General features: G+C 51.3%; 1 protein-coding gene across 1 annotated transcript; it reads left to right on the top strand.

Moving 5' to 3' along the window:
* Nucleotides 1-2,394, top strand: LOC137750389 (cystatin-9-like). Its single transcript, XM_068524756.1, has 3 exons — nt 1-242; nt 1,401-1,527; nt 2,302-2,394. The coding sequence occupies exons 1-3, from the start codon at nt 1-3 to the stop codon at nt 2,392-2,394; spliced, it is 462 nt and encodes a 153-aa protein (XP_068380857.1).
* Nucleotides 2,395-19,149: the final 16,755 nt, after the last annotated feature.

Genomic DNA, 19,149 nt, shown 5'->3' with positions numbered 1-19,149 from the left:
ATGCCGTGTCAGCAGTGGGGGTGCAGGTGGGCTCAGCCCTGCACCCTGCTCCTGCTTCTCTTAGGTCCCCAGCTCGTAGTGACTTATGGCTGGCAACCCCAAGGGGAAGGGAATGGTGAAGACCAAGCAACCTTGGAGCTTTACTTCCCTGCCACCGTGGAGTACGCCGTACACGTATTCAACCAGAGGAGCCAGGACAGGAATGCCTACAAGGTGGTGCGCATCCTGAGGTCGTGGAAGGAGCCGGTAGGTACCACATCCTCCCCCCTTCCCCACTGGCCCACACCTGCTGTTAATGAGGGTCGGGAGTGGGGGTGTCATCAAGGGATCTCCATCACCATTTGAAACCCATAATATAGAGGCATAAACTCTATTTGGTTAGTTTCAGGTTTTATAAAAAAAATAACTTGGGAATTTTTGAAACTGTCAGTCTACTCACACGTAAGGTGTGTTTTTAGTTTTTGTCATTTTTGACCTTGTTTAATGAAGAATGACCAAATATGGACTAAGAGGGGATGAAACTATTTAGTAAAATAAAAAGAGCCAGACAGAAAATACTGGATTAGAGAGATTTAGAAAAGATTTCATGGAAATAACATTAAAATAGGTTAATTTAGGAAAAAGAGAGAGAGATACACAGAGACGCTCACAGAGGGTGGGGGAGAGCGGCTCGGGAGTCACAGGCCCCCCTGGTCCTGAGGAGCCCCTGGGCGCTCGCAGCCTCTCCCCTGACTCCACGTGCTCTGGGCTCCCTCTGGGTCCCCACCTACGTGGACCGAGTGTGATTTACACTCTTCCCAGATGGCATTCTTAATCCTAAAATGTTCCCCTAGCAACGCAATCTCTACAGAATGCAACCAGGAGTGCGATTTTCATGTGGGCTGCAGACCCAAACCCCGAGAACATTCTGCAGGAGGAGCACTTCTGGTCCTGTGTGTGCGCGTGTGTGGTTGTGTATGTGTGCTTTGTCTGAGTGCTTGTGTGTGGTGGGGCGCTGGGGCGTCACTCCCTCTGCACCTCTGGATGGAGTGATAGAAGGAAGGCAGAGGGCCCTCCACGCTGCTGGGCCTCACTCCGTGGGCACTGGAGCTGGTCCTGGCTGGTCCTGCTGCCCTGCGCCCTCCAGCTGGGCCTCTGTCTATGGTCTCTGGCCTGGAGTCCAAGACTGACTCTGGGTGCTGGGAATAAAGGCCGGGGTGGAGCAAGAAGACACTGCAAGGCTGAAGGACCAGGGAGTGGAGAAGAGGACAGAAACCTTCAGAGCGCTCTTAGTGAGAAGGGGTGATGTTTCATAGAACCATTGTCCCAATCCTGTGAGTGTGCCTGTGTGCTTGTGTTCTCGTGTGTGTGTGTGTGAATGTGTGTGTGTGGGGGGGAGCAGGGAATGCGTCCACTTCAAGGTCTGTACAAACGCAGGCAAATGGCATCGTGTTCTCCACGGAGCTGCAGCTCGGCCGAACCAGGTGTGGGAAGTTTGACGAAGACATTGACAACTGTCCATTTCAAGCAAGTCCAGACGGGAACAATGTAAGACACGGCGACAGCTGCCCTCAGGTTACACGGCCGTGGACGCTGCCTCGGAGCAGGGGGTGTGGGGAGTGATGACAATGCCATCCCAAGGGACACGGAGGGGGCATTTGCAGGACGGAGCCCAGCCAGGCAGGCCAGCCCCGGGTCACTTGTACGTCCCTGGCCTGTCTGCTCACTGGCCCCATTCTAGCCGCTGCACCCCAGTTCACACTGGGGTCGGTTTGCTCCTGACCACTTGGGTCCAGGTCACCTGGGCCAGAGACGGGAATGTCCCCTCCCTGGTGTTCACCCACCTCTTTTCCCTGCCTTCAGGAGAAGTGTGGGGTGGGGAGACAACATCACCTTGGCTGAGTAGTCCCCTCTCGGGTCCTCCGGCCACTGACCCAGAGCCCGAGGGGTGGAGGCTGAGGAGCCCCACTGCCCTCCCTCCCAGGCCCTGCCCTGGTGATAAGGGGGGTGAGTCCCGCCCCGGGACAAACCCGAGTTGGATCAGAGGCCCTGCTGGGACACTGGGGGCATGGGTCACACTGGGACATCCTGGGGGAGGGGTCCCTGGAGACCACAGAGCTGGAGAGGGGAGAATGACCCAGGCGCCTCTGGGGTCAGGAGAGCGTCCCAGGTCAGGAAGATCAAGGACTGAGGGCCAGAGCCTGCACCCCCAGCTGCCCACCCCAGGAAGGCAAGGTTGGGGGGATGCTGGCTTTAGAGCTGGAGCCACACGCTTCCCAAGGCCCCTCCCCCTACTCTCTGTCCCTGTGCTTTGTCCCGCAGACCATCACCTGCTTCTTTACAATCGACACTGAACCCTGGAGAACAAAGTTTCAACTCCTGAACAACACCTGCTCGGAAGGCTCCCCTGACTGAGACCACGTACCAGCCTGGGCTCCGCTGTCCTCCTCCTGGGCACCAGTGACGCCCTGTCGTGGCCCTTCAGTGGCTGAGCAGCTCTGGTTCTGTCCTCTGTATGAGCAGGTGTCTGGGTGTCACATCCGGGCAATGTGGACATTCCTCCCTGTCATTTCCTCACGTAGAATTGGTCATTAAATGTCAGAATTGCAAGCAGCTTTGTGCAGCCTGGTTCCAGAGGTTGGGTGCTGGGCAGCTGAGGCCGTCCTGCCAGCAGTGCAGCCGGCTGGGCCCAGGGGGTGGGTCTCTCTCCCTTGGACACCTGAGCCAGCCACAGGTGGCACAAGCTAGGGGCACAGGTGCATCTGAGCTGTGTCTCTGGGCTCAAGGGATGACCGTCGTCCTCAGAGGGGCATCAGTACAGCCTGGCAGGGAACCCTCTGTGCAGGATGGACCCAGACAGGGCCTCAGGCCCCTCAGCACCTGCCCTGGGGCCTTGCTCACACACACCCACTGGTCCAGGATGTTCGGGGCGGGGCAGAATGTAGGAGGGGCTCCAGCCTCCACTCAAGGTGGGCTCACTCACCAGAAGCTGCAGTGTCTCCTGGAGCCTCTTAGAAACATGCAGCCCCAGTGTTTCTGGACTTTTGGATAGGGAGGCTGCATTTTCTCTAAACCCAGGGACCACCAGATTATCAAAGTTGAAAGGTGCTGGTGATGCCAATGATATGGAGACCCTGCACAGATCTCCCAGAACAGGGCTGGGCAGATGTATCCATCATGGGAGAAGCAGGAGCAGGGCCCAGGGCTGAGCCCACCTGCACCTCCACTGCTGACACAGCATGGCTGTGGGCGCGCGGACACCCAGGCTTCACCCTTCCCCGCACCAGCTCCCACCCAGCCTCCCGGGGCATTGGGCCAGTTCATCTGCTCCGGGGCATACTCCTGGCCCTGGTCCTCCCCTCTGGGGTCACACCCTGTCCCTTCCCTCTTGTGACCCTGCCTCCTCCATCCAAAGCTGATAAAATTGCCTCCTGTTCAGGAAAGAGAAGCGAGACCCAGGCAGGGTGGGTGGAGAAGGACCAGCCGTGGAGGAGGGACCCCCGCAGCTGAGGCCCAGCCATACAACCCCCTCGGCACCTCAGTGGGAGGGGAGGCTGAGTTTTGTGTCCCAGTTTCAGAGGCTGAATCAAGGACACAATTGCAAGGGGTTGAATTGGAAGGGGGTCTCTGGACACAGCAGTAGGTGAGGGTCAGCGAGGAGGGACAGAGCCAAAGAGGATGAGTGGCCCAGAGCCAGCTTTGTGGGTGACAGAAGGCGGCCTGCCCAGAGGTGAAGTGTATTCACGCTAAGAAAGCAGCAGAGGGCCGAGGTCTTGACAAGTGCAGGTGTGTCCTCGTCCCCTGTGGCCCCCAGCCCCCTTGAGTTCTGGAACACAGGCGCCCAGGCCCCTGGGCGGGTGCCGGGGGAGAGGACTTGCAGGTCCTAGAAGCAGGAGCTTCCCGCCAAATCCCTGCGTCTCCCGTGACACAACGCCTCCGCCTCAGGTTCTCAGCCTGGGGCCTGGCTGGCTGACGGACACGCCCTCCCTCCAGATGTGTGACCGGAGAGTGGCCACTGATACACCCTGGGCCCGGGGTGCCCCCTTGTCGGGGCTGTCACCGGAGGAGGCAGAGTGAGTGAGGGGGAAGCAGAGAGAGGCGAGGAAGCCAAGGCGCTCAGGAGGCTGAGATGAGTCCACAGGAGACGCCAGTGTCTCGGCGCCTCGGGGCCACAGCTCAGCGGGCACACAACTCCTGTGTGCCGGGTCTGCGTCCGAGGAAGAGATCGTCACAGCCTCCCCTTCCTGGGGCACAGAGCAGCTCTGGGACGATGACACACACACTCTTTCCAGACAAGACTTTGCCTCTGTGCCCCCGAAACAGGCCTTTAGGCTCCGTCCGCAGCTACTGGAGCACTTCCGAGGGGCCCAGCATCCCCCGGAGACCTGTGGATGTCCCCAACCCTGGCCCTTGCCCTCCCCCAGGATCCTGACCCAGCAGGTCTGTGCAGGCCCGGAGAATGTGCCTCTTAGTCGGTTCCCAGGGGACGGTGCTGTCCCTGCCTCTGGTCCACACGTTGAGTAGCACAGTTCAGGGTCCCCGGGAGTGGCCACAGCAGAGTCACAATGAGAAGTCAGTCACTTGTGTGGGCTGGGGGCTGGGGGCTTGAGAATGGTTTCTAGTGGCCACACTGGATCAGAGAAAGAGTAAGAATACCATGCCTGGGGACAGAGAAAAAGGTGGGTTTCCAGAAGCCAGGCATCAGTGAGCATATGGTACCTATGGGGGTAGAGAAGGGGCTTTGACCCTGACTTTCTGTCCCCACCTCACCCCCGCCCCGCACTGACTTGCTTAGAGCTGCTGTCTTCCCGAGAGAGGGAGCTCTGAACCCTGCCCAGGCCTCCTCTCCTCGGGGTGCCCAGGTGCACGAGACCAGCTTACATCTCATCCTCCCCTCCTTCCTCCCTGAGATCTTGGCCTGGCCCTCGGCAGTGAAAGCTCAGAGTCCTAACCCCTGGACTGCCAGGGAATTCCCTGTGATTTTTTTTTTTTTTTTTCCAAGCAGTTTCCATGGTCACCGTTCCCTGGTGTCCAAGCACAGGACTCAGTCCTGGCTGGAAGATGTCATTTTGCCATTTGGTGTTTGCAACAAAGAAGCAAGGCAATATGATCAGGTGTGAGAAGCAGCCAGATGTGCAGGAAAACCTGAAAGAGGTTGTGTCTCTGGACTACCATTCAACCTCGAAACAGAAGGACGTTGCATTAATGTGGATGGACCAGGGGGAAATTTTAGTGACAGAAGCCAGACAGAGGACAAAACATTGCTTGATTCCACTGTCATGAGGACTCCAAAGTACTCAAAGTCACAGAAGCGGAAAGTGGAATGCTGGTTCCCAGGGCTGGAAGGAGGCAACTGGAGGGGATGTTGGTCAGAAGATATAAATTTTACTTTCAAGATGGACAATTTCTGGATGTGTACTCTACGACACAGGGCCTGGAGCTGACACTGCCATGGACTTGCACCTGGGCTGAAAGGTCAGATGTTGAATGACTGCTCTCAACACCAGAAAAGAAAAACATTAAATAAAAACGTGAAGGTGGTCCGTGTATAGCCTGGACAGTGGGAGCTTTCTCACATGGATCCCAAGCTCCAAACTCTTAAGTGTAGACATTGGATGTGTGCAGCTTTTGTCTGTCAGTCATATTTTCCATAAAGTGATGTAACCAAAAAAATCCACAACAGGTTGTCCCTTTTCTCAGACGGCTGTAAGTTCACTAAAACTGCAAAGGAAACGGAAGTGACATGGCTTTTTTTGCCGGAGAATGAATGTGCAGGTGTAAGGGTGGGATGAGGTGGTCAGCAATTGTAGGCACGTCTCAGTGGATTTTCGGGGGGAACAGGCTGTGGAGACGTGAGTGAGTAGAGTCCTGACACACCTGGATGGATAGCGAGTATCCCGACAGAGGCCAGCAATGCCCACAGTGGCCACTCACACTTTGTCACCAGAGGAGCCTGAAAAACATGGGTCTGTCCTGTGCGTGTCCCAAGGGCAAGCAGCCCTGTGCATTCAAAGCGGGTGTCCACACACACTCTCATACGAGGGACGGTGTGGACCCCTGTGCACAGCATCCCTCCTCTCGGTGCAGCCCAGGAGAGGACGGCGTGGCCACAGCCAGCCCGGGACACAGCACGTGGACACGGCTGGCCCTTACAAATGTGTACAGAGCCCCCGAGTCCTTGGTGGTCTGGTGGTCTCCCTTCCCAGACTGAGAGCTATGGGCACATCCAGACAAGAGCCCAGGGAAGAAGGGTTGAATGTGGGCCTTAGGCTGGGAGGCCCTGAGACGTGGGCACAGACAGAGCCGGGGCCCAGGAAACCCAGAAGGTGTGCAATGCCGGCTGGGGGCCCTCTGCCTGGCCCTGCCTCTACCTGGGATTGGGCTAGCTTTGCTCTCAAGACTCCTACTCATCCCTCAGGGCCCAGGCCAAGTGTCACCTCTTTTCCAAAGCTGTCCTGACTCCCGTTGGAAGAACTCTGTCTCCCTGGACCGGGGCATAGGCACCGGTTGGCCTGTCTCCCAGGGGAGGGAGGGCTTCTGTCATGCCCATGTTCGTGCTGCTGGCACCAAGCACCCCCTGGGCATCTCACAGGGAGTTCTCCAGAAGTACTCACTGAACTGGGCCTGATTCCGTGAAGCCCAGCTCTGTGTGCCGGAAGCATCCCTTTCAAGGATCAGAGAGTGTGGGCCATGGCCAGGACCAACCACCAGCCCTTCTCTGGGGAGCTGGGGTGAGCAGTCGGTCATCTCTACACAGGACACACGATGATCCTCCCGGACAACGCCCCCAGACTCACAGCTCAAAGCCATCCTTCTGGGGGTTCCGGTGCCCTGAACTCACTGCCCAGACTGACCGGCCCCTCCTGCCTGCGCCTCCTTGCCCAGGATCGCATGCTTGGCTTCCAGACCACCTCCTGCTTGACACTCCCCTCGGGGCCCCACCCAAATAGCCCAAGATCCCCCAGGCTCCCCAGGAGCTGGGAAACAAGGATGCGCCTAGGGTCCACATGGTCAGAGGAAGAAATGGGCAGAGAGAACCCCAGGACGGAGCTGCGTGACCACCGTCTGCCAGAGGAATTGAGACAGGCTGGGACCTGGGACCCTTTGCTGCAGTTCTGCGATGCTTACACCTGGACACACCTCTCCTCCAGCGACAAAATACAAAGAAACTGTATGGGACTAAAAATAACTGCACGCATGCAGTTAGGGCAGATTCTGGACAAAAGAGACCAAAAAACCCAACTGCCACTTTTGAAGAGCCCAGAGCACAAGCAGGGTACTGCTCATGCCCCCTGCACACACCACCACCTAAGGGGTGGGCAGACCACCCAAGCCACACCTCCAGCCCGACCCCTGGACACACCCCTACCCTCACCCCATATAAGAAACCAGCTCCCGCCGCCTCGGGGAGCAAGTAATGGAACCTGTTGTTTGTTCTCCCTCCTCCTTGCTGCAGCAGGGGCCCCAATAAAGCCTTGCCTGAATTTCTTGTCTGGACTCGGATCAATTTCTATTGATTGGGGAAGGCCAAGAACATTGACTGGTATTAGATTTATGGTGCCCAACATGCGGCACTTGTCCCCTTCTGGGGAGAGGATCTGGACACCTCCAGGACCAGTGAATTCAGCTTCCCCATGGGTGACAAGTGGCCACCTGAACCTCCTGTTTCAGCATCACCACGTTTGATAAGTCTGCCTTCCTGGCTCCTGGGGGCCTCAGTACCCTCATTCAGGCAATGCTTTCCCCCTCCCCTTTATCCCTTTCCCTCTCCTGCAATCTCCCTGCTTCTCCCTCTGTCCTATCCTTCCGAGAGAGTGGACGTCAGGCAGCTACAGCATCACTCCTCTCAGGTTGTGAGACCTGCTCCCTCTGGCTGGCAGCGGCTCACCTTGACGGGTGACAGGCAGAGGTGGGAGAGGCTCGCCTCACACCGTGCAGACCTTGGTCCAGCGGGCTTTTCCTGACGGGAGATTTATGAGAGTGATAGAGGTTCAAACTTCATATCGTGGGGTGGCTGGAAGTCCTATCATCCCAGTATTCTCGCCTTTATTTTCCTGCTGTCTATTTCTCTTTTCAGTCTTTTTTGTCCCTCCTCCCTTTACCTCTCCCTTGATCCTTATACCTTCACTCCCATCTCCTTTATCCTGAAAACGTCTTGTGTCTTTAGGTTTTTGTCATTGGTATCTCTGTTTTATGTAGTTTTGTTATCGACCAGGGCTCTTGGCCTCCTTAATCAATAGAAATTGATCAGAGGGCAGACAAGAAATTCAGGCAAGGCTTTATGGGGCCCCTGCTGCAGCAGAGGGGAGGGAGAGCAAACTACAGGTTGCCTTGCTTGCCACTCCCCAAGGGGGCGAGGGTCAAGCTTGTTCCTTAAATGGGGTAAGGGTAGGGGTGTGTCCAGGGGTCGGGCTGGAGGGGTGGCTCAGGGTGGTCTGCCCACCCCTTAGGTGGTGGTGTGTGCGGGGGGCATGCGCAGTACCCTGTTGTGCTCTGGGCTCTTCAAAAGTGGCAGTTGGGTTTTTTGGTCTCTTTGTATCTTTTGTCCAGATTTTGCCCCAACTGTGCATGCATGTAGTTATTTTTAGTCCCATAGAGTTTCTTTGTATTTTCTTGCTCCAGGAGAGGTATGTCTAGGTGCAAGCGTTGCAGCACTGCAGTAAAGGGTCCCAGGTCCCAGCTTGTCTCATTCCCCCCAAGACACTCTACACCCTTTTTTTAAAATTAATTAATTAATTAATTAATTAATTTATGGCTGTGTTGGGTCTTCGTAGCTGTGCGCGGGCTTTCTCTAGTTGTGGTGAGCGGGGTCTACTCTTCGTTGCGGTGTGCGGGCTTCTCATCGCGGTGGCTTCTCTTGTTGCGGAGCACGGGCTCTAGGCACGCGGGCTTCAGTAGTTGTGGCTCACAGGCTCTAGAGCATAGGCTCAGTAGTTGTGGCGCATGGGCTTAGTTGCTCTGCGGCATGTGGGATCTACCCGGACCAGGGCTTGAACCCGTGTACCCTGCATTGGCAGGTGGACTCTTAACCACTGCACCACCAGGGAAGCCCTACACCCTTATTCTTAAGGGGTAAGGGGCCGAAGGTCTCTTCTGAAAATTCTTCTTGCTGAACAGGGGCCGCAGACCCTAGCCTATGCTAGAGGTGTAGAAGTTCCTCGCTGACTGTTCCAAGGACCTGAAGGGACCTGGGCCACTCTCTACTGGAATGCGCTGAATTCCTTGACCCATCATGAGCCTTACTTCAAACTGTTGGAGCCTAAAAGACACAACCTTAACCAAAAGATTAAACAAACAGGGGCTAAAAAGGAGAACAACAACAGTAGCTATTAAAGGGCCTAGAAAGGGAAGGAACCAGGTTAACTTTGGGCTTCCTTAACTGTTGACCAGACAAGGGGGGTGATATTGCCCCTGCCAAAATTATGAATCCACTCTGCCTGGGCGTATATTTCCTTAATATTAACTTTTACATGTCCTGTCGCATGGATCCAAGTGCAGCAGGAAGTATTAACTGTTGCACAAACTCTATCTTGTTCTGCCAGAAGGTAATCAAGGGCCAGATGATTGTCAAGAACCACCTCAGCCAAGGAAACAGAGGGAGGTCCCAAGTCCCGTTAAGGCTTCAAATAGGAGCCAACCCACTGCATCATGTTGCCTATCTGTTGATGGTGCCTGTCTTTCAAATAGGTCTCTCAGATCTTTCCCTGGCTCACAGGTGTATTGTTCTTCTGTTGTGACCTGCAGGGTTTCTGGAGGTAAAAGCTTTAGTCTGGACAAATGTACCCAACTAGAGATCCTTCACAGTCTGACAGCAGTGGAGGGTGGTTAAAATTACTCTATAGGAGCCCTTCCATTTTGGCATTAGTTGGTCTTCGGGGGACCCCTCTTTCCAGGTTTTAAGAAGAACTTGGTACCTGGGGTTATTTGTGAAGGAACTGCTCCTTCCTCTGTAGTTTGAGTGGGAGCCGGCAGTGCCTTGCCGGCATAGTCCTGGATTGCCTTCTGAACTTGTCCTACGTTAATAAAATATCTCAGGGCCTGGTTCACGTCCTCATGCGGTAGAATGTCAGTAGTAAGAAAAGGCCTCCCACAGGTCATTTCAAATGGGCTAAGCCTCAGACAACTCCCAGGGGGCTACACGGACCCTGAGGAGTACAATAGGAAGCAAGTTGGTCCAGGGTTCATGAGTGTCTTGGCAGGGCTTTGCTAAGGTTTTCTTTAAAGTATAGTTCGTTTTCTCTACCTTCCCTGAAGACTGGGGGTGCCAAGAGGTGTGCAGCTTGTAGTCTATCCGTAGGGCCGTCGTGAGCCCCTGTGTGATTTCAGCTATAAAAGAGGGCCCGTTAACGCCCTGCAGGGACTTTGGAAGTCCAAACTGAGGAATTATTTCTTTTAAAAGGGACTTACAGACATGCAGAGCCTTTTCAGATCCAGTGGAGAAGGCTTCAGCCCATCCTGTGAAAGTATGAACAAATACCAGAAGATATTTATATCTTGATCATGTGGGCATTTGGGTGAAATCTAACTGCCAGTCTTCCGCCGCGTATGTCCCTCGGCATTGAATTGGCCCGAGTAAGGAAGGGGGGGGGGATCGGATGGGTCTGTGGGTTATTACAGGCACATAAATCACAGGCAATTGTTACTTGTTTTACTGTTCTTTTAAGCCCCTTCCCTGAAAAAGCCTTGTGCATCAAGTCCCATAGTGCACCCCGCCCATATTGGGCGGCATCATGTAAGCTCTTGGTGAGTTTCCATTGTTGGGCCTCAGGGATTAGAACCTTACCTTCCTTTTTATACCAGCCTGTGCTTCCCTTCTCATAGCCCCACTTCTCAGCATTTTCTTGTTCCTGTGGGGAATACTGGGGAAGGCTAGGGAGTTCAGGGGGGGCCAATCACTAGAGCCATAACTTGTTCAGGTTCCTACAGTCGAGCTGCCTTTTTTGCAATTTCATCAGCATTGCTGTTCCCTTGGCTCACAAAAGATCCTCCCTCTGATGGCCCCTACAGTGGATTACTGCTATTGGGTAGGAAGCTGCGCTGCTTCTAAAAGAGCCAGAATCAAATCTTTTATGTTTTAGGGGGAATTTCTAGCAGTTAACATTCCTCTTCCTTTCCAAATGGCAGCATGAGCATGTAGCAAGCAGGTGGAACCCATCTTCAGAGTCAGTAAAAATATTTAACTTCTTATCCTTCCCTAATTGCAAAGCTCTCATTAATGCAATTTAGTTCGGCCTTCTGGGCTGATGTCTGGGGTGGCAGGGCCTTGGCTTCTATGACTTCATCTAGGCTAACTATGGCATACCCCGCCTTTCAGGTTCCCGTTTCTACAGAACTGCTCCCATCAGTAAACCATTCGACCTCAGGGCTGTCAAGAGGCTCATCTAGAAGATCAGACCTGCTGGAGCAAGTTTGTTCTATGGTCTCTATACACTGATGCACTAAGTCTCCACTCTGGACCGTTGGAAGCAGAGTTGCCAGGTTCAGTGTTTGGCACACCTTTAAGGTAATGGCAGGGGTGTCCATTAAGAGGGCCTGATATCTTGTTAACCTTCCTCCAGTCAACCAATGATGTCCTTTGACTTCCAGCACAGATTGTACCTGATGAGGGGTTAACACATCTATGTGTTGGCCCAGGGTGGGCTTGGAAGCCTCATTAACCAACAGGCTGCTCTTGCCCGCAGGCAGCCTGGCCATCCCAGGGCCACTGAGTCCAGTTGTTTTGAAAAGTAAGCCACTGATCTCTGATCCAGTCCCAGCTTTTGGGTCAGGACTCCTAGAGCTACCCCTGACCTCCCGTGAATGTACAGGGTGAAGGGCTTGTCCAAATGTGGAAGCCCCCGTGCTGGTGCTCTGCTCAGCTCAGTCTTTAGTGTCTCAAAGGCCCACTGGTGGTCTTTATACCATTGGAGGGGTTCCCTTTGTTCTCCCTTTAGAGCCTCATAGAGGGGTTTTGCTATAAGGCCATAATTTGTAATCCAGATACACCAGAACCCAGCCATCCCGAGAAAGCCTCGGAGTTGCCTCTTTGTGGTTGGATGGTAATGTGCTAATTGCTGTTTTTCAGTCTCTGGCCAGTGCTCGTACGCCTGGGTCAAAATAAATCCTAAATAGTCAACACGTTGCTGTGAGATCTGAGCCTTGATTGGAGAGACTATATATCCCCTTTGTGCCAGAAAATTTAGGACCCTAACAGTATTTTGATCTGAATCTTGTTTGGTCTCACTACTTAATAAATCATCAACATATTGTAACAGAGTTCCCTTCTCAAGGCTCAGTTCCCTCAGTTCCCTTGCTAACGCACTTCCAAAAAGATAGGGGCTGTCCCGAAAACCCTGCGGAAGCAACGTCCATGTATACTGGGCAGCCTCCAGGGGGTCAGGGTCCCTCCACTCAAAGGCAAAAAGGTAATGAGAGTCTGGATGTAGGGGAATACAGAAAAATGCATCTTTGAGGTCCAAAACAGAGAAATACTGAGCGTTCCCTGGCACTTGGGCGAGGAGGGTCTATGGGTTTGGCACCAGTGGATGAACAGGCATGACGGCCTCATTCGCTGCTCATAAGTCTTGCACAAGCCAAAGCTCCCCGTTAGGCTTCTGTACTAGGAGGACTGGGTGCTGCAAGGGGATTGGCAGGGCCTAATGGGTCCATGTTTTAGGAATTTGCTGAGCAGCGGTTAGATTCCCCTCAGGGCCTCGGGCTTTAAAGGATATTACCTCTTCCAGGGGTATTTTCCCCCAGGCCTTAACCTTATTTTTACTGGGGGAACACATTTTGCCCTTCCTGGCACTGAGGTATCCCAAGCTGTAGGATCTACCTGTTCTCTGATTTCTTGGGGGATGTCTTGGGGAATATTTTGACACCCAGCAGGTGGGTCATCTGGGGCTACTAATACATGCATTCTCTGTTTGGATTCTTTACCTCTTTGGACTTCACCCTGTCCTAAGAATACACTAGCTCCTAACTTATTTAGCAAATCTCTTCTGAGGAGAGCGACAGGGTATTCTGACATGTACAAAAAGGAGTGCGTAATAATAATGGAGCTGATTCCACAGGCAAGCAGAGATATAAATCGCCTTACCTTTGGCCGTCCATCAACTCCCGTCACAGTACAGTCACGGTTGGAGAGGCGGCCAGCTGCCCAAGTGAGAAGAGAGCAGGTGGCTCCAGTGTCTATAAGAAACTCGGTTCTCCTACCTGTCACATGGAGGGTGACCCGAAGCGTCGCTGGAGTAACGAGGATGGATCGAGTGGGATCTGGAGCTGGGCAGGCACTCAGGCCCCTTCAGCTGGTGTGCGGGAATCTCTCAACTGGGAGATTCACAAGGAACTGGGGCAGGTCGGGGTTGCCCCTTGGGCTTCCCACAGGAGGGCGCTCAGGACATTCCCCCTCCCAGTGCCCCCCTTTTCCGACAAAAGTCACACTGGCTCGGGCCCAGGCGGTTTCTTGGTGGTCTGTCCAGCCTTCTCGGCCCTCCAGGGTCCCCTCGGGGTGGTGGGCGAATCAGAGCAGCCAAAAGCTGCGTTTTCTTTACCAGCCTCTTATCCTTATTGGCCTCCTCCGTTAAGTCTCGGTTGTTATCGACCTTGAAGGTCTCCTCTACCAAGGTTGACAGTGGGGTTTGGGGCCCAGCCTCAAGCTTTGGTAATTTTCTCTTGATATCAGGAGTAGCCTGGGTGATAAAATGCACGGCCAATAGTGTCCTCCCTTCTGTGGACTCGAGTCTGTATTGGTGTACTTGCTGAATGCCTGTCACCCAGCTCAGGACGACTGCCGGGGTTTCACCTTTTTCCTGTGTAACCTCTCAGACCTTATCATAATTTACAGGCTTCACCATACACCTTTTCATTCCTTCTGATAGACAAGTAATATAATGTCTCATCCTAGCCTGGCCTACATGATCTTCATAGTCCCAGTGTGGGCCATGTTCTTGGATTGCATCCCCACCCACCTGATAAATTTGGTGATGTGGATTGGTGGCCAGTAGGCCATCTGTGTGTTCCCTGGCCTTTCTCAGTATATGCTCCTTTTCATTTGGGGTGCAACAGTGGGCCAGAATGACCATGATGTCCTGCCAGGTGAGAGAGAATGTCAATCCCAGCCTGATAAATTCACGCCTAAACTTGTCAGGGTTGTCTGAGAACCTGCCAAACTTCTCCTTACAGATTCCTAAGTCTCCCATCGAGAAGGAGACATGCACTCTAGTAGCCCCTCCATTCCCATCAGCTACTTCCCGAAGGGGGTAAATGCCTTGTGGGGCAGAGGTAGAGGCTAACTTTGAACCTATTCCTAGGAAAACTATATTCTCATAAGAGAGAGAGAGAAACTAAATCTTGCATCAGCCTACTCTTAATAAAATCCATTTACCTAATTAAATTTAATCCAACCTTAGAAAACCCTGACCACATACAAAATTATTTTCTCCATGTTCCTCTTCCGCAAACCTTCAGCAACTTTCTGTAGCCATACTTTGTCCCTTATTCTTTTCCCATTCAGAAATAGCCAGCTCTAGGACAAAACCACCCTTTTTCCTTTAACAAAATGTGTTTCCATTCCTCATACCTTCTTTTCTGAAAACATGCATCCTACTTTCCTTAAGCAACCATGAACTGTCTTTTCCATTAGCATTCCATAAATTGGTAGAGAACATCTCAAGGTGGCAACTCACAGCTTAATTTCTCTCTCACAAGAAAAAAAAAAAAAAGAGTAGGTAAATTTAGACCTGTTTAGCAATCAGTGTTCCAATATTTTATCTCATTTGAAGTGGCCTGGATATTCGATTAATTCCTATCACTTAATTTAATTGTTTCAAATTTACCAAAATTTGGAGAGACTGTTTTGTTTTAGATAGACATTTCCAAAACATAATTATTCCTAGAGCTTACCAAAAAGCTCTTATCCCAGTTACATTACTTAAAACTTTAATCATATCAGGTTATTTTCCCTGTTGACAGATTCTGTAACAGGAAAAATATGCACTTATTGACTTCCAGTAACCCTAGATACAATGAAAGTATTTTACTTAATGCTGATGACTCTAAAGATGGGTCTGTATTAATTAAATCCACAAGCTTAAGCTAGACATGTTAATTTCTACAGAACCAGAGATCTCATAGTTTTCCTGCTTGAATTTAAAATGGCCCCCTTTTTTTCCCCTCAGTCTGGGGGACTACAGATCAATCAGGTAGTTCCTGAGAGCCCAGGTAGAACAGCTACATTGCAAAAGCAGAGAGAGATGCAAGCCCCTCCAGCTCAGGCGGAAAGAATAGTTACATTGCAAAGGAACAGGAGAGAGGTGTAAGACCCCTGAGCCCAGGTAGAATAGTTAAGTTGCAAGAACAGAGGAGGGAAAGTGCAAGCTCCTGTCTTTTCTTTTTGTTCTTTAAGATCCCACTAAGTAAAAAAAAAAAAAAAAAAAAAAAAAGATCCCACTAAGTAACCCAAGGCTGGAGTCTCAGGCAATGTGGGCTGTTTCTATTTCAAGGCTTAAATGTTCCACTGCCCACAATGTTGACAGAGACTTGCAGGAGTAGTTGGACAGACAGAACTACATCACAAACAAAGATACCAATCACAAAACTTAAAGACACAAATAAGTTTTTAGGGTGAAGGGGATGGGAGTGCAGTTATGGGGACCAAGGGAGAGGTAAAGGGAGGAGGACAGAAAAAACTGAAAAAAGAGAAAGAGACAGAAAGAGAGAGATTGCCATTTCAACCCGCCCCTCTGTGGGTGTCTATTCAGGCACCAACCTGCATGCTTCCGGAAGGGCCAGTGAAGGAGGGAGGACCTTGCCCACTGCCCACCAGGGTGATCAAGCCCGGAAACCAGCCAGTTGTACATCGTCTGTGGGACAGCAGCCCACAGATGGGACTCTCACCCCCGCATACACCAGTATATAGAAATCTGCCGCTTCAGCCTGTTCCCAACGGGACTTCTCTTGGCGGCAGGAAAATAAAGGTGAGAATATTGGGATGATCGGACTTCCAGCCACTCTGCCATATGAGGTTTGAACCTCTATCACTCTCATAAATCTGCCGTCAGGGAGAGCCCACTGGACCAAAGTCTGCACGGTGTTAGGCGAGCCTCTCCCACCTCCGCCTGTCACCCGTCAAGGTGAGCCGCTGCCGGCCAGAGGGAGCAGGTCTCACAACCTGAGAGGAGTGAGGCTGTAGCTGCCTGACGTCCACTCTCTTGGAAGGATAGGACAGAGAGAGACAAGTAGAGAGATTTCAGGAGAGGGAAAAGGAAAAGGGGGAGGGGAGGGAAAGCATTGCCTGAATGAGGGTACTGAGGCCCCCAGGGGCCAGGAAGGCAGACTTACCAAATGTACTGATGCTGAAACAAGAGGTTCAGGTGGCCACTTGTCACCCACGGGGAAGCAATGTTCGCTGGTCACGGAGGTGCCCAGATCCTCTCCCAGAAGTGGACAAGTGCCCCACATTGGGGGCCACAAAATATGTTACTGACCAGGGTTCATGTCCTTAATCAGTAGAAACTGATCAGAGGCCAGACAAGAAATTCAGGCAAGGCTTTATTAGGGCCCCTGCTGCAGCAAGCGGGAGCGAGAACAAAGAACAGGTTCTCCTGCTTGCTCACTTCCGGAGTAGGGGCGAGCTTGTTCCTTACATGGGGTGAGGGTAGGGGTGTGTCCAGGGGTCAGGCTGGAGGGGTAGCTCAGGTGGTCTGCCCACCCCTTAGGTGGTGTTGTGTGCAGGGGGCATGTGCAGTACCCTGTTTGTTCTCTTCAAACGTGGCAGTTGGGTTTTCTGGTCTCGTATCCTTTGTCCAGAATTTGCCCCAACTGCGCATGCACGTCGTTAGTTTTAGTCCCATGCCGTTTCTTTGTATTTTGTTGCTGGAGGAGAGGTGTGTCCAGGTGCAAGCATTGCAGCACTGCAGCAAAGGGTCCCAGGTCCAAGCCTGTCTCAGTTTTGTCTGTCCAACTGCTCCTGCAAGTCTCTGCCAAAATTGTGGGCACGGTGGAGCATTTAAGCCTTGAAATACAAACGCAGCCCACATTTCCTGAGACTCCAGCCTTGGGTTACTTAGTGGGATTTTAGAGAACAAAAAGAAAAGAAAGGAGCTCGCATTTTCCCTACTCGGCTCTTGCAACGTAACTGTTCTACCTGGGCTCAAGGGGCTTGCATCTCTCTCCTCTGCCTTTGCAGTGTAACTATTCTTTCTGCCTGACTGGAGGGGCTTGCATCTCTCTCTGCTTTTACATTGTAACTATGCTGCTTGGGCTCTCAGGAATTACCAGATTCATCTGTAGTACCCCAGACTGAGGGGAAAAAAGGGGCCATTTTAAATTCAAGCGGAAAAACTATGAGATCTCTGTTTCTGTAGAAATTAACTTGTCTAGCTTAAGCTTGTGGATTTAATTAATACAGACCCGTCTTTAGAGTCATCAGCATTAAGTACAATACTTTCATTGTATCTAGGGTTACTGGAAGTCCAGAAGGACATATTTTTCCTGTTATAAAATCTGTCAACAGGGAAATAACCTGATATGATTACATTTTTAAGTAAATGTAACTGGGATGAGAGCTTTTTGGTAAACTCTATAGGAATAATTATGTCCTGGAAGTGTCCATCTAAAACAGTCTCTCCAAATCTTGGTAAACTGAAACTAAATTAAGTTAAATGATAAGAATTCATTGAGTATTTGGGCCATTTCAAATAAGGTAAAATATTGGAACATTAATTGCTAAACAGGTATACATTTGCCTACTTTTGTCTTCTTATGAGAGAGAAACTAAAGCTGTTTGGTGCCACCTTGAGATGTTCTCTACCGATCTATAGCATGCTAATGAAAAAGACAGTTCATGGTTGCTTAAGGAAAGTAGGATGTGTGTTTTCAAAAAAGAAAGTATGAGGAATGGAAATATATTTTGTTAAAGGAAAAAGGATGATTTTGTCCTAGAGCTGGCTATTGCTGAATGGGAAGAGAATAAGGGACAAAATATGGCTACAGAAAGTTGCTGAAGGTTTGCGGAAGAGGAATATTGAGAAAAGAATTTTGTATGTGGTCAGGGTTTTCTAAGGTTGGATTAAGTTTAATTAGGTAAATGGATTTTATTAGGAGTAGGCTGATGCAAGACTGGATTTGGTTTCTCTCTCATAAGAGAACAAAGTTTTCCTGGAATGCTGCTTTCGATACCAGATTTTGTGAGTCTCTGTGCCTCTAAGTGATCTGTATTTATTTTTGAAATCTGTTTTTTCACCTTAGCTCAAGGAATAATTGTTTCACAGAGACTTATGATTCTATCCGACCAGGTGTTTTAAAACTTTTTGAGATTTTTGACAGACTTCCCAAATATCAAATTCTAACTAAAGTTCCTTTGACCTCCAACTAACTTTGGGGTGCTACAAAGGGCCCCTGGAGCCCTTTGAGACAGATCCTAAAGAGAGATCCTGGGACTTCCCTGGTGGTCCAGTGGGTAAGACTCCGTGCTCCCAATGCAGGGGGCCCAGGTTGGGGAACTAGATCCCGCATGCATGCCACAACTAAGAGTTTGCATGCCACGACTAAGAAGTTCACATGCTGCAACTAAGCGTCAGCAAGCTACAACTAAGCAGTCCGCATGCCGCAACAAAGATCCTGTGTGCCACAACTAAGACCCAGTGCAGCCAAAATAAATAAATAAGTAAATATTTTAAAATAGAGAGAGAGAGAGATCCTAAACTAATTGGGTCCATTTGGTATGTTAAATTACATGGGAAACATTGTCCAAACTCGCTGTTGCCTATGTCAGGTGGAATCATCAGGCTCTCCCCAATTTTATCACAGCCGCTAAACAGATAGGGGAAACGGTTTTGGGTTCTCCTGCTGTCTAGTCTCGCACCTTACTCTATGTCCAAAAAAATCCCCTGTGGGAATACTCCCACCTCTAGGCCCTCAGGTCCTGACACCCCGTGGCATTTTCCATTGTGCCCAACTCCAATTCCTCTAGGAGTTCCTTTTTGCACCTCTAGGACCTCCTTCACTCCAGGCCTTGGCAGCCCATACACTGTTACAGACTCCCTACTGGGCTGGTCCAAGCAGCCCACATCCTAGGCTTTATAGATGCTCAATCTCGAGGAATACACCCCAACATAGGGAAAATTGTTATAGGACATTAGCTTTATAGACAACAGATCCCCCTCAAGGAGAGCCCTGGCAACGCACTGG

The sequence above is a fragment of the Eschrichtius robustus genome, chromosome 16 (assembly GCF_028021215.1).
Source record: "Eschrichtius robustus isolate mEscRob2 chromosome 16, mEscRob2.pri, whole genome shotgun sequence".
NCBI classification, from domain to species: Eukaryota; Metazoa; Chordata; class Mammalia; order Artiodactyla; family Eschrichtiidae; genus Eschrichtius; species Eschrichtius robustus.
The sequence above is the reverse complement of the archived record's forward strand: the minus strand, read 5'-3'. Positions and strand labels throughout refer to the sequence as shown.